The sequence below is a fragment of the Neofelis nebulosa genome, chromosome 14 (assembly GCF_028018385.1).
Source record: "Neofelis nebulosa isolate mNeoNeb1 chromosome 14, mNeoNeb1.pri, whole genome shotgun sequence".
Lineage (NCBI taxonomy): Eukaryota > Metazoa > Chordata > Mammalia > Carnivora > Felidae > Neofelis > Neofelis nebulosa.
Window position 1 is genome coordinate 52,525,665 of NC_080795.1, and position 13,604 is coordinate 52,539,268.

General features: G+C 36.0%; 1 protein-coding gene across 5 annotated transcripts in view; it reads right to left on the reverse strand.

Annotated features, from left to right (window-relative positions):
- The window catches only part of ANGPT1 (angiopoietin 1), a 243,604-nt gene that overhangs the window by 42,582 nt on the left and 187,418 nt on the right, over nt 1-13,604 (reverse strand). For all 5 annotated transcript variants that reach the window (XM_058698836.1, XM_058698837.1, XM_058698834.1 and 2 more), the window contains one exon: nt 5,740-5,841. In XM_058698836.1, the coding sequence (XP_058554819.1) occupies nt 5,740-5,841 (102 nt within the window). The remainder of the gene's footprint in view (nt 1-5,739; nt 5,842-13,604) is intronic.

A 13,604-nucleotide genomic window follows, 5' to 3' on the forward strand; every position in this document is an offset into this window, starting at 1 on the left:
TCAGAACCAGCTGTGGAGCTTTTTAAAAATAAGATGACTTGGTTCCCACATGGAGGTTCTGACTCAATATGTCTGGGGTGTGCTTAGAGATATGTACGTTTTTGAAAGGTGCCATGGATGAGTCTGCTTTGTACCATAGGTGGGGAATCATATAATTATGATGTGGAACAGCTATTCTGAATGCAAATGAGGAAGAATATAGTAACCAGATGAAATTATCTGAATGGTACACAGGAAAGAGAGAGGCATAAAACCTCATCTTCATATGGAGCTCCATATCAGGAGACACAATTTGATAATGTATTATGGGACTGTCCTTGAAAAAAAAGTATGTTGATCCCTAAAATATAGAGATGGCCACATCCAAAAAAAACAGGCTCATACTTTATCATACACATACCGGATTACCATAGGTCTATATTTTACTCCAAAGAACCTGTAACATCTGTATAAATAAAAATAAAAGCTTATACAAATTTTAGTGCTAACACTAAAAAAGCAGCAAGTCTTTATCAAAAGAATAAAAAATAGTAATAAAAATCCGACAATGCTAGGTCATATCTTTTCATGGAAACTATTATGTTTAGTTACTTCAATCACAATCACATGTAAAATTTCAGATAGATTGTTAATCAATGTTCTTCCTCTTTTAGCCCTTTAATGAAAGGCAAAAACAGACACTGGAATTTAACCTAATCTAATACTTAAAGTTGGCCTTAAAAACTGCATATTGTTAAAAAAAAAAATACACACAGAGGAAAGATCAATATTCATTAATTTTGGCCAAGACCTGCAGAAATATTCAGTTTTGGTTGTATGTTCCCAAGTTAATAAAATAATTGTCTCTATACTTTGTTGCTTTTTTTTTTTTTTTTTTTTGTCGGATAATGCTTCTAGGAAGTGTTGACTTTCTATAGCTGAAACACAATTGAAACCAGACACAGTCGATGTATTTTATGGGTTTCATCTTTTTTCCATACAAATGATTAAAGAAAACAGATATGAAGGCAGGGTTACTGATCTATGGCTTTTCTCAGAGGTGCTTTAATACACAATTCAATCACGTATCTTTTCCTGTAACTGCTGAGACATTCATCCCAAGAAAGATCAAAAGAATGATTTACTTCAACATTTTAAATTTCTTATATATATTTTTCTCTTTTTAATGTGAAGATGTTAAAAAGCAGTTGAAAATATGTTCTTAATTTCTTTCCAGAAACAAAGAGCTCTAAGAAGGTATGGTGCTCAAAGAACTCCCAGAAGGTATGGTGCTCAGACCGAATATTTGTGTCAGTAGGAAGTTCTGTTTATGGGGTAATTGTTTTCAATACAAAGCCAGGTTGTCTCCAGGGCATTAGTCACTACCTTCCATAAAGTTAGGCCACTAGAGTACTATTTGGAATTCCAAGCTGACTGGGCTTTATATATGCAAAAGTATTGCTGATAAGTGCCATTGCTGGAGGCCACTAAATGGTATCCTCCTGGCTTGAAAGAGTTAAAATGGTTCCCTAAGTGCCTCATTAAAAAGGCCCACTGCAGACTTCCCTCTCTGCAAACATCTTTACAAATCCATAAACCAGATTTTGCTGAATCCCCTCATAAGGAAGGTTAAGTGAAAACAAAGCTCAGGTAAAAGGCTTTTGTAGGCTTAAAGCCAATGTTAAGAATCAAATAAGTTGCAAATCTTCCCTGGTGAGAGAGGTTTAAAAATAATAAATTACAATATGAATCTGTAATTCATGTGCTGATAATTTTAACATATTGTTCTGGAAACCTTATGAGGCAAAAGGCAGCCCATAGATATCAACCAGAATAAAGGGAAGGAGAGAGGCGAGGCAGAAAGGAAGGCAGGATGAAATTTTATTTCTGTACTCAGCACTCAAGAAAGAGGTGAAGCATCTTAGTGTATAACAGTAGACTCGTAAAGATTGAGGAGGAGGTGGGGCATGCCAAGAAGTTTGTGTTTTCCCAAAGGATCCAACACCCTAGCAGCCAGCTCTTCTGATGTTAGGAACAGAAGTGGGTGTGACTGAGAAGAGTTGGCGGAAGGAACCTACATCCATTCTTGTTGGGAGTCCTTATTTTGTCCAGAGGTAAAAATCTCTGGAGGAAAACAATGGGAACACTTTCTACCATGTGTTTTGGTGAAAGTTAACCAAGTTGTGACATGTGATGAATTCTCTCAATTAAAACAAAAAATCAGTCAGACTCATTTTTGCCAAAATGTTTCAGATTTTGACACTTCTCTCAATTTTCTGACCATGTAGAATTGACACTCAGCTGATAAATTGTTCTAGTTTGAATGAAATAGGATAGTCTTTGTATTTAAAAAAAGGGGGGGAGGGGGGAGAGGTAAACTTCCCCAAAGCTATAATTAAAGAATAATTCAGTCTCAGTCAAACATCGAAAAAAGTTGCTTAAAATACATAAATACTTATAAGACATGAATCATTGCCATACTTCAGGTCAGTCTGTCTTACTTAATGTGTCTAGTTTGCCAAGGCAGCAGGTGCTTACAAATAATAATTCAGCATTATGGAAAGTCATCATGATGATCACTTTATATTCATTTTTCTATTATCATTGATATTAATAATAATGTTTTTCAGATTTGCCTGAACCTGTATCTACAGTCTGATTCTCAGATGACTTCTTCACATTCCGTTTTAGTGGTTTAAATAATCCTGAGATAAGATAGTTTGCAAAATAATATTTTTGGCAAGTAAAAATTTTGCACTCTTTGATGTCTTATTCTTGGGTAATAACTACTGTTTATTGAAAATGTAGTATGTCAAGTGTTTTATTTATATCTAATCCTCACAACATCCCTGCAAGGCAGGTGAGGTATTATCATTAATGTCCCCTTTTATTTTATTTTATTTAAAATTTTTTTTTCAACATTTTTTATTTATTTTTGGGACAGAGAGAGACAGAGCATGAACGGGGGAGGGGCAGAGAGAGAGGGAGACACAGAATGGGAAACAGGCTCCAGGCTCCGAGCCATCGGCCCAGAGCCTGACGCGGGGCTTCGAACTCACGGACCGCGAGATCGTGACCTGGCTGAAGTCGGACGCTTAACCGACTGCGCCACCCAGGCGCCCCTAATGTCCCCTTTTAACTGGTAAGTTAGGTATAGGTTAAATGATTTGCCTAAAACACTCCATTTGCAAATGGCAGGGTGAAGATTCAAACTGTTGATACAGACATAATTCAAGGCCCCTTTTTTTGAGAATTTAGATGAAATGTTTCCCATATGTTCTTAGAATCACATAAGTAGAAAGAGACCTTGAAGTGGAACTAATATTCTCTGTTATAATCTGGTGATTTACATTCTACTGGAGTGTTTCCACTGAAGAGAGGTCTTCACCACTTAATAGGCAGTCCATTCATGTTGGAAAGAATCATCAGAGACTTTTGTTCATACTCGGTCAAATTTTGCCTCTCTGGAATGTTCTTCCACTCATTATGGGGCTTCCTTCTTTAAAGCAGTGTTAAAATTTAGATTCTAACTCAGGGATGGAGCTTGAGATGCTGCATTTCTCAGAAGCTCCCAGACAATGCTAGTGCTGCTGGTTTCTGGACCACACGGTAAGGAGCAGGCTCTAGTACCACCTATCTCCACCCAGTCAATTTAAATAGCTATCAGACAGTTTTTACCTAAATGCTTTGCTTTCCCTTCAGGTTACAGCCCCATCCATTCAGTGCTTGCACCTTATAGGATAAGTTCACTTGTTCAAAATCCACAAGAATTTAAAGCATTATTAATGATGGAATCAGACTACAGTAGACACCAGTGAGTCTGCATTTTTTGAGACAATAAACTATTAAATAGACTGAGCACACTGGTCTTGGTTTTTAATAGCTAACAACACAAAATGAGCTTATAGTCAGGTAAATATATCCATCCTTTAAATACCAGGTTCTTAAGCTAATTTGTCACTTTCATCCTATACTCTTACTTAACTTTGTGTATTTTTGGTCTAGGTGGAAGACTACATTTATCTCTGTAGAATTCTATCTTGTTGGTTGTAGCTTTCCTTTCTACCTTGAATTCATGCTTTTTTGAAGACATTAAGGTTCCAACTTTGTATAACTCTAAACTTTATTAACCTACATTCAGAGTATTCAACTATGTATCTGATAATAAATATAGTAGACACAGAGACACCACAAGAGATGCCCTTCATTTATTCAAATCATTTTAACTGTCATTTGACCAACTATGAACCTACTAATGTGTACAGTGTGATGTCTATTAGCTACAGTTTTCACACATTTTCTATAAGAATATTAAGACAGAGCTTAGACTCATACATTTCTCTTCACCTTTTCTTTAACCTTCTGAGAGGGGAATTTGTCAAAAGCTAGTCAAAACAAGAATTACCCAGAACATTTAGATGTAAATTATGGAATTAGTCCATAAATGGAAGCCTCTTCCATTATTGCATCTTGACATTCTGTCAGCAGATTTTAATAGTTAATTTAGTAGGCATTGACTCTATGACTATTGGATTGTGCATTATTTAAAGTATCTACTATAGGAGCTCCTGGGTGGCTCAGTTGGTTGAGTGTCTGACTTTGGCTCAGGTCATGATCTCACGGTTCTTGAGTTGGAGGCCCACATTGGGCTCTGTGCTGACAGTGTGGAGCCCGGAGCCTGCTTTGGATTCTGTGCCTCCCTCTCTCTCTGCTCCTCCCCCACTCTCTCTCTCTCTCTCTCTCTCTCTTTCTCTCTCTCTCTCAAAAATAAAGATTAAAAAAATATAAACTATCTACTATATTATCTTCAAAAAGTTGATCTCCCAACTTGCTGACTTTCCTCTTAAAATGGAGACAGCTAATAGGTTTGATATAAACAATGAATAAGAATTTATGTATAGGGCTGTGTCATATTAAGCATTAGAAAGATTAGCTACAATGATAGTGATGGTGACCAGTGATGTCTGCTATAATTCTGGAGACCCCAGTGAACCATGCTTCACAGTTCACACCCTTGTGTACTCCTTGAATCTTGAATGTAGACTGGCCCAGTGAACCATGCTTCACAGTTCACACCCTTGTGTACTCCTTGAATCTTGAATGTAGACTGGCCCAGTGAACCATGCTTCACAGTTCACACCCTTGTGTACTCCTTGAATCTTGAATGTAGACTGGCCCTCTCATTAACTTTAACCAAAGGAAGCAGTAGAAGTGATACAGTACCATTTCTGGGTCTAATAAACCTTAAAAAGATTTATTTTTGTGCTTGAGGGATGCCAACTGTCACATAAGAAGTCTGATAACCCTGGATCACCATACTGGGAGAAGCCCAACCCAGCCACACGAAGGAGCTCTTAGTCAGCACCCAGCAACAACTTGCCAGCTACATGAGTGAGGCCACTGGAAGTACCTCTCCATAATCCAGAGCCATGCACACCTCCTTTGACCTGGATCATGTACTCAACCTGGGTCTGAGTTCTAGGTTTCCCCACCCTCATTCAACCAGGAACAAATCCAGATAATACATAACAGTTGACCAAATAATTTCAGTAATACATTTTTCTTTCTGATGCACATATGGAAATCATTTACTGAAAATGATTTATGAGTGTTTTGTGTTTAATAAAAATAATGTGACTAATGTATCATTTTATTTTTAAAATAACTGAAAAAACACCTAAAAGTACAAGGGCTTATCACACAGTGTGGTGAAGGTAACCTCATGATAAAACATCAAAAAACTAAATTCTTCCATCTTACCATTTTATAATCTTTCCAACCTCTTTGGAAATCCAGACTTCCATCTTCGCGATGTTGTATTACGGTCCAACCTCCCCCATTAAGATCCATATTGCAAAATACCTGATAGAGATAGGTAGAACAAAGTCAAGTGAAAATTATGTCTGCTTCAAAGAAAAGAGCATCAAATATGTTTCAAAACCAGAAATAGGATAGGTAGGCCCACAGATAAATTAAATAAAAATTACTATGTGAAAAATCTTGGTTTAGATATCTTATTGGGTATTTAGTTTTATATTAGAATTGTTTCTGATTACGTTCCATCATATTACTTAAATTGCCTGTAAAAATTTAAATCAGTGAGCTGAAAATTGTCTCAGTGTCAGATTATAAAAAAAATTTTAAGAAGTTTTATCTTGAATGGTAATAGGCACTTAAGCATGTTCAATTTTAAAAAATGCTAACTAGGTATCTAAAATTACAGACCACTTTATTGCCAAAACATAAGACTCAGAATTCTTAAATATTTAATTAATTGAAATGGTGATATAATAATAATAATAATAATAATGATAATGGATTTGAAAAGATAATTAAAAATCATATATATTTAGCTATTACATATTTCATTGCACATTAACTCCTGTATAGTTACATACTACAATCATTAGTCTTGATGGTTCAGTATTACATTAGAGGCAAAATTTGGTCCACAGCATATGGAGAACATATTATTTGCTTAAACTTTTGTCATGAACAATAATAGGAGAATATGACATACTATATTCCTTTTGAGTGTGACAAGCATTTCTTCCCCCTGTGGAAAGTTAGCCAATGCTATCAAAGACTTATACTCATTTCAATTACTCTAAAACAATAGTATTTATTTAGAAATTGATTCATTTCCCCCAGAGTCCACCCAGGGAGAGAAACATATCTGTAACAGGATTATCTTCAGAGAGTAATCACTGTAACTGATGTAGTGGGGATGTGGCAGTTTGATTATTCAAGGTCCTAGACATGGAGAACACCATTCCCCTGGCAGTTGACCGCTAATGCATTGTGGAGTCTGGCTAAAGGTATAGATATGATGCAACAGTGGCAGACAGGCTGTGTGGGCACAGTGATAAGTCTGAGTAAAGGAAAAACCTCAAGTGTTTTCCCTGAAGCCCTTAGTCTGGAGCACAAATGGCTAAGGGGTATGAAAACAATGGCAACAACTGTCATTCAAAGGACAAATTGTCCATGTACTTCCTCAGAGTGAAAGGAACTATGAGACAGATGCCTCTTTGGGAGCATATAAATTAAGCAAACTGCTCTCCAGAGGGCTCTTCCTCTAATTTCACAACAGTCACCCATCAGTGTATCTTTATTGTCCCTAGGAATTGACCCACATCCAAGATTATAAATTGAAATTCCACTCCCTGTCCCAAGGTTCCCCTTCTACTAATCCCTTAACCAATCTGTACCTACTCTTTGGCCTCAACCCAATCTAGCTACTCTTTCCTCCTCTCCAATTCTAACTGATTCATTCACTTAGTTTTTACTCAAACAGCATTTTGGGGCATTGATTCTGTGTTACACTTGGGTATACTATGATGAAGAAAAACTGGATCTTGTCCTCAAAATGCCTAAAAGTTTCAATAGTGATTGTTCCTGTAGGCTTATGGAGATGTAGGAGTCCATAATTTTCAACTCTAGTGACCTGAAGAAGATACAGACAGTGATCTAAATGAACAATTTAAGTGGAGAGCTAACATACAAGAAAAGACACATAGAATTTGAGGTAGCATAGTCATCCAAAAGGAGGGGGTGGTTTAATGAACAGCTGCAAACGATCTAGTGGAGGTTGACCACAAGGATAAGAATATGGATAAGAGACTAAAGGAATAAGAAAGCAATCACCAATAACAATAGCATGCTTGCTGTTAAGTGCTAGATAATTTAAACACTATATACGTATTTTCTAACTTATCTCACAATAATGACATAGATATGATTATTATCTCTATTTTTCAGATGAAAAAAACAGTGCTTAGAGTGTTTCAGTAACTTACTAATGGCTATTATTAATAAGAAGTACTGGATCTAGGATTTGAACCTCATGTCTACCTAATTCAAAATTATACTGGGAGTAATCTGTTTAAAAGCAGTGGCTAAGAGCATGAAAAGGGATTATTTGAAGAAGTAAAAGGTGGAAAAACATGTATCTGTGGGGAAGGAGAAGGATCCAAGAATGGGTTGATGGAGGTAAAATACATCAATAACCTTTAGGTAGGCAGGGACTTCATCTTATTTGTCACTGTCTCCACTGCCTAGAACGGGGCCTAGCCTATAGCATGTACTAAATGAGTATCTGTTGAATAAATGAAGATGCAAGAAGGAAAGATAAAATAGGAAAACCTGATCAACAGAATGCAGTGAAAGTTGGGGATAGATTTTGATTCGGGGAAGTGATCCACTTAATCAAATATTCCAGAGAAGTCAAGAGAAATAAGGATTAAGAAAATGCACACTTAAATTTAAAATGAAGGAGTCATTTGTGACCTTGAGGAGACAACTGCAGGATTCCAATGATAATAAAATCCAGATGGCACAGGTTAAAGAAGGCACAGGTGGTGATTCAAGTGGCCAAGGTGGAATTTTACTGGTGATATTTAATAAGAGTAAGTGAAAGTGTCAAAGAAACATTTCGCTAGAGGAAACTAGTGTCATTTGTTTCTTTTTTTAAAATTTTTAATGTTTATTTATTTTTCAGAGAGAGAAAGAGTGGGAGAGGGGCAGAGAGAGAGGAAGACACACAATCCGAAGCAAGCTCCAGGCTCTGAGCTGTCAGCACAGAGCCCGACGCGGGGCTCGAACTCATAAACCACGAGATCATGACCTGAGCCGAAGTTGGACACTCAACTGGCTGAGCCACCCAGGCACCCCTAGTGTCATTTGTTTCTTAAAGTTTTACCCTGCCTTAATTGGTTTACCCTGCCAGAATTTTTTCCAGATTTTTATTTTTTAATGGACACTGATTGCCTGGAAGTTTGCTAAACTGTGTGTGCAAACTTATATACTCAGGGAAAGGAATAACTACATTTGTAAATATATGTTGAGTAGAGAAAACTATTCTTCACAGTTTTGTTATTACTATTATCTATGTTATTAAAAGCCTAGACAAAGTTTTAAAATCATTCACAAATTTTAGACAAAGAAATTTCCTTTTAAACAAATGTATTCAGTAACTTGAGAATGTTAAGATGTTCTACAAGCACTTCTTAGATAAAGACCAGAGAGAGTCAGAGCTACATGGAGAGAGAGAGGTTACTCAGGCAGATTACTAGGTTGGAAGCTGAGGTGCAGAGAAGGTAACAGGTTGGACATATGCTGCACAATTCTTATTCTGACTTAATAATAACAGCAATGATAATAGTTGCCATTGTGGACTATGATCACAATAGAGATGAATCACATATTGGTTAGGGGCTGGGACCTGGGTGCCAAATTGCCTGTGTTCAAATCTCCACTCTTTTCTCTCTATCGCTTAGATCTTTGCAAAGACTGAATGAGTCAGTGCATGTAGAATTTTTCAAATAGTGCCTGGCACATAATAGGCTTTGTCATTACTCTCATCTCATAGATGTATTTTACATAGGAGATAGTATGTGTTTACATTATGCATTATATAATCTGTATAATATCTTACATATTACAGCACATATTTTCTGTAATATCTTATATATCATACTATAGATTACTATTATAATTACCATTGCATACAATTTATTGTTTATAATAAGAATATGAAATGTACAAATTCAAAATCCATGGCAGTTCAATAAATTGTCCTTATGATTACCAGCTTAATAATATGTTATATTAATATAGTTTATATATTTTATATACTTATAATTAATATAGTAATATAATATCTAATATAAATATAATAATATTGACACCACTAATTTTTGAGCATGCTACTTTTTATTATATATCTATTTAAGAAGTTGGATTCACTATAGCCAAGAAAAAAAAAAAACCAAAACACCAAACATGTTATTTCTAGTCAGAAGAAAAACAAAAAAGCCTATGCTTAACAGATGAAGGAAGTTTAAGAAAATAGGTGGTTGGTTTCAAAAGATTTGACATGAAAGGACTTGAAAAGTTCATTCGCCAATATTGTGTGGTCTGTGCTATCTGGTGGTGTCCTTCCTGGAGACAAGGGCCCTACTACATTTACAATGCCTGTTGTATTTATTGATCATATGACTTGGGCTTAACTCTATCCAAGAAAAGATTGAACTGGCTCCTATCCCAGGCAAGGTCAAAGCTTTCAAGCATTAAATACCTTTTAACATAATACAGAGATTTAAACCCAAACAAAAAAAGGAAATTTGATTCACATAGTTCTTATGGTTTTATGCTCCATACAAGTTGGAATGATTAGGCTTGAGGATGTTAATTATTTTTCCATAAACTTAAATAAAAAGAGGCTCAACACATTTGCTATGGTCCTTTCCCAAGAATTAGGGGACTTATAATTCAGAAACAAATTTTTAATATTTTACAATAAGCAGAGTTATGATTTAATGGTTTGGTTTTTTGGATTAAACTAAACTGGCTATAAAGAATTTGGTTTTAGAAATTCATGAAATGAAAGGAAAAATCCTACTTCCTACTACTATGCATTGAAGATAATTCATAGAGAAAAATAACCACAGTCATTAGAAACACAAAACTAAAAAATAAATACATGAACGATCTGATCCTCATATTTTATCTGCTTGAAAAATTAAATAGTCCTAGGAAACTGCCTTTGACTTCTACATCTCATTTGAAAAGATAACACTGATCTTTGCAGACATTATTTCTTGGAAGGGAGTGATGTCCGAAAAATAACTATAAAACAATTCTGTATGCTTGCAACTCTTACTCTGCCTAAGAGATGAACACTTTGTAATAGTTTGTGTCAACTGCCTAATAGCTCAATTTTGTTGATTGGTCCATATCCCATATCTTACATATATGAACTTTTTGTTTTATTTTTATAGGCTGGCCTTAAGTTTCTTACCCTTGCTAGAGCTAGAGTTTCTGCAAGCATTACAATAAGCAAAGATTGTGCCAAGCATATCCAAAGGTAGCACCGAATTTTAGATCTACAAAGCACAATCTACTCAGAAGAGTGAACATCTGATGCATTTTCCAAGCATTTTTATAAGAGAATTCCAGTGATTTATATCAACATAGGAGAACAAAGTGAGATTATAAGGTAGAAAGAAGCAGGGTGGCTTATAATCAGAACATTAATCAATTTTATGATAATAAACCCTCTCCTGTGTCACTCACATAGGTTCATATTAAAAAAATATAAATGGTGCAACTTTAGTCACCAAGAAAACAAACACAATTATCTTACTTAGCTCCCTCTCCGCTGTACTCCCCTCCGCACCACCCCCCCACTGCCCCCAAGAGATACTGGAGTTGATGCCTTTATTACAAAGCCTGTGTTCGATACTTACTATGTGATTTGGGCAAGTTATTTTTCTAAAATAGGGACAATGGGAGCACCTATCCCATAGAGTGATTGAAAAGAGTCAACAAATGAGTTTTTACATCTAAAGTGTTTAGAATAGACCTGGCAAACTGTGAATGCATTTGAATTCCTGTATTGACCAGCTTCTAAATTATACTAGGGAAAAGTCATACAATAATTTTTCTTACTAATGCCATGCTAAATGAGATTTTAAAAAATTGCTATGTATGAAAAAGCACAGGTTTATCAATCTAAAGTTTCCATAATAGAACTGCATTAGTACTTGTGAGAGGACCTGTGATCATAAAGGGGAAAAAATAAAACAAAGGAAGGAACACCCAAGTCAAGAAGAAAGCCCAAGTCTTTCTCCTTTCTGTTCAGTGATCGTTTTCTCTCACTATGCTCTGCTATTTCCAATAAAACTAAAATCTCATGATAGTCCTGACCAGACAACATGTGAACTTCCCTCCTCTGGGGCTGTCTCCACAGTGATAAAAATTTGCCTCTTATACGTTTATACTGATATTATTGCTAACTTGCTCAGGCTATTATTTTTTCTTAGGCCCAAACCTTAAAGCTTGACTAAGCAGATATTTGGCACTTGTGAATTTAATATTTTAGATGTAATTTATTCAGGAACAACCCTGAAGCTCCATCACATGCAAAATCCACCATTTTGCAGAGGTGTAGGTTGAAATCATGCTATCCTGATGAAACCAACACAGAAGTCAGCCAGTGAACTAGTAAACTGAATTCTCCAACCCACTCTTTTATGTAAATATTAAAAGCAAATTTGTTCAAGATTATGAGTTAAGATAGTATATTTTTCTTCTGCCCTAACAGGAGCAGTGATTCTGAAATAGCCTGTGCATCATTTGTATCTCAAACTGCTGGTAGTTATACATGAATTAAAATACATGAAATGATCAAAACTTTATTTGTAATGTCCTCTCTGCCAAAACCTGGGGCCATGTTGACAGTACTGGGTGATAGAGTGAAAAGGATTCTGAAAGTGTGAATGTTAATCTAAAAACCTTAAAACTTGTTTTATTTTTATATTCATATATGTCATAGAATCATTAGATGTCTAAAGGAAGGTCACTTAATATTTTTAGATAACTTTATTGTTATAGTCAAATTCTATTTTAGTGCAACTGACAATAATTTGGGGATTCTTTCAGGTCTTGGGGAATACTGTAGGTAAATTATAGAGTATTTCTGTTAGCTCCACTCCTCTCTCCCAGGACAGTTTCTGATACACTTAAACACTACTATGGATGGTGTGTGAGTATGTGGATGTGTATACATGTGTAAATTCAATACCAATTGAATTTACGCTTAAGTATTCTTTTAAGATATCAGCAAGTATAGTAAGAAGGCTTCATTATCATAAGATCCAAACGATTCAAAATGTTTCCCTTTACAATAAGTTACCCTCTTCTCTTTACTACCAGAGTCACCATTGTACCTCACAGTTTTTTTCCCCCTTTTAATCCATGGAGCACTTAATTTAAGTGAGGTTTTGCACAGAAGCCCCAAATGAAAAACAGGTGAAACTAAACTTCTTTGGTGGGTGGCCCAGGTAGCAATGTATGGAACTCCACCCGCCCTTCCTCATTATAGAACAGCATGAAAAGACTCTTTTAGAAGAAATTTTTGTCCGAGGAAATGGAAAAAAAAAACAAAAAACACTGAGCTAACTTCAACCACTAATCCTTACTGAAATGAGGAGAGACAGGATGTTGGGAGAGTCCAGACTCTGCTCTTGACAATGATGTAATATCTGGCACACTGGTCTCTAAGATGCATTTCTTTCACCCATCGAAAGAGACTAATAATCAAGAAGACTAAATTAGACTGACTTACTGTATACTACATGGAAGTGTTGGTATTATCATCAGAAGGTCATTTATTCATTCATTCAAACACATATTTACTGAAGACTTGCTATGTGCCAGACACTGTGCTGGGTCCCAGAAAATCAAAGACAAAAAAGGCACAGTCCTTGCCTTGTAGAACCCTGCTGGTGAGAAAGTCATTCAAAGCTGCTTGAGGGAATTAGGAAAGGCCTTCTAAGAACACTTGCTCAGTATCCACAGGAAATGAGGACATGGGACTGGTAATTTAGGTGGGGCAAAGAGAAGAGGAAAGTTGTTTCATCTTTTGAGCATGGAACATTACAAAGGCAGGTGGTCTTCCTGGAGCTTTGGGTCCCTCTTGGCACCTTGGGCTACATAAAGCTTTTACATGTCAAAGAGCATGGCTCTCCTCAAGGCTCTCCTCAAGGCTCTCCATATATTCTGCTTCAAACAGACTGTCTCAATCCCTACATCTCCACAGTATGTTGTAATTATCTGTGTAACTG